At 23.0% G+C, this 2,066-nt stretch overlaps 1 protein-coding gene across 1 annotated transcript; it reads left to right on the top strand.

Moving 5' to 3' along the window:
• Window positions 1–1,321: 1,321 nt before the first annotated feature.
• Window positions 1,322–2,066, top strand: OCT59_026140 (uncharacterized protein; the record flags this gene model as incomplete). The annotated part of the gene is made up of 7 exons (XM_066142980.1): window positions 1,322–1,343; window positions 1,410–1,451; window positions 1,513–1,581; window positions 1,643–1,702; window positions 1,778–1,834; window positions 1,911–1,979; window positions 2,056–2,066. The coding sequence occupies 7 exons, from the start codon at window positions 1,322–1,324 to the stop codon at window positions 2,064–2,066; spliced, it is 330 nt and encodes a 109-aa protein (XP_065992545.1).

Raw genomic sequence — 2,066 nt, 5'->3', positions numbered from 1 at the left:
GAATTTGTGAAAATTGCAATCAAGAATGTTTAGCTACATTATATTGTGAATATTGTATTCGAAATTATTTAAAAGGAAAATTTTCACATTGGACATCTGGAAATGATGATATTGATAATTTAATACAGAAATGTCAAATAGAATCAATTATGCCAAATACTATAGTTGAATGGATTCCATATAATAATTTAAAAAATATTAAATATCTTACAAAAGGTGGATTTTCCGAAATTTATACTGCAGGTTGGATCGATGGATATTATGATGAATGGGATTCTAAAAATCAACAATTAAAAAGAGTTAAAAGACCTGGAATACAAAACCTAATAATAAGGGTAGTACTCAAAAAATTAGAAAATGTTGAAAGTGCAAATCAAAGTTGGTTTGAAGAGGTATATATTCTAAATTGTATTTATAAAATTAGCCAATTTTTGTTTTACAATAAAAGTTTTTATATTTACAGGCTAAATCACATTTAACTATAAATAATAAATGGTCAGAAATTGTCCGATGTTATGGTTTAACACAAGATATATCAAGTGGAAATTACTTGCTTGTAATGTTGAAAATGGATATGGATTTAAGAAAATATTTACAACAAAATGATGAACGACTTACATGGAAAGAAAGAATTAAAATTACTTTTGAAATTACTAATGCACTATATTTTATTCATGAAGAGAAGGCAATTCATAGAGATTTGCACTCTGGAAATATATTATATTCACAATTTAATGATAGATGGTTTATTAGTGATCTTGGATTTTGTGGACCTGCTGATAAATCATCAAAATGTATATATGGAAATCTTCCCTATATAGCACCAGAAGTTATTAATGGAAAAGGATGTACTTTTAAATCTGATATTTATAGTGTTGCAATACTTATGTGGGAAATTTCATCTGGACAACCACCATTTATTAATTATAAGCATGATGATTATAATCTTGCAATGGATATAATTAATGGTATGAGACCAGAAATTATGTCACATATTCCTTTAGAATATAAAAATTTAATGGTACAATGTTGGGATTCTGATCCATTAAAAAGACCTGATATTGAATCTCTTCAGGAAAAAATAAGAGAAATTCATCTATCATATCAAAATATGCCAAATGAATTTTTCCAGTCAAAAGCAGTGAATAATTTTGAAATAAAAACTAGCACAAATTATACAAGCATCAGATTATTTACAAGCAAAATTCATCAATTTGAAAATTTACCTGAACCAAAGAATGCAACAGAAGGTATTGCTTATAAGATTTTTTTTTTATTGATTAAGATATGAAATTATTACTAATTTCTTTTTTTAATTTAAATGTTTATAGAAGGACAAGAAGGTTAATATTTTTTATTGCTATTTTCATTATTAACTATTATAATAATTTTTTAACCATTTTAAATAGCATTTCATAGTAAAACATATGACTTTAATATTCCTGATAATAGTAAGTATTTATTAAAATTTCATTTGATGAAATATTTATTAACCAAATTTTCGTTTTTTAGTCGAAGATTTTAATAATTCAAACGATCAAAAGATTAATAAAACATCAAAAATGAATAGTATTTTTAAAGGTAATTTGTTTATATAAAATTTTTTTTAGATAATAATAATGCAAATTTATTTCAATTTTAGATGATGATAGTAAAGGGTTATTTGAAGTATTTAATAAGCTACAAATAAATTCAAACGATGGTAAGCAAAATGATTCCAAATTTTAATTTCAATATTTATTTAATAAAATTTATTTGTTTTATTTAAAAAATGTAGAAATTCAAAATAATTATAAAAAAGAAACAATACAACAAGTGAAAGGACCAGCTATTGGTAAGTAGAATATTTGTTATAAATTTTTAATTTGCAATATTTTAATTAAATAAGTACTTTTTTTATATTTTTATAGACGATGATGAAATACATAATAATCCAAACCTTCATTCGGAAGAACAAGATGAATTTGAGATTCCTGATGGTTAGTTTCTTAATATTTGTATAAATAATAATATTTTAATTACTAATTGTTGTTTATTTATATGCATTTTTTTTAGATGGATTTTAA

Source organism: Rhizophagus irregularis, chromosome 6 (assembly GCF_026210795.1).
Source record: "Rhizophagus irregularis chromosome 6, complete sequence".
NCBI classification, from domain to species: domain Eukaryota; kingdom Fungi; phylum Glomeromycota; class Glomeromycetes; order Glomerales; family Glomeraceae; genus Rhizophagus; species Rhizophagus irregularis.
The sequence above is the reverse complement of the archived record's forward strand: the minus strand, read 5'-3'. Positions and strand labels throughout refer to the sequence as shown.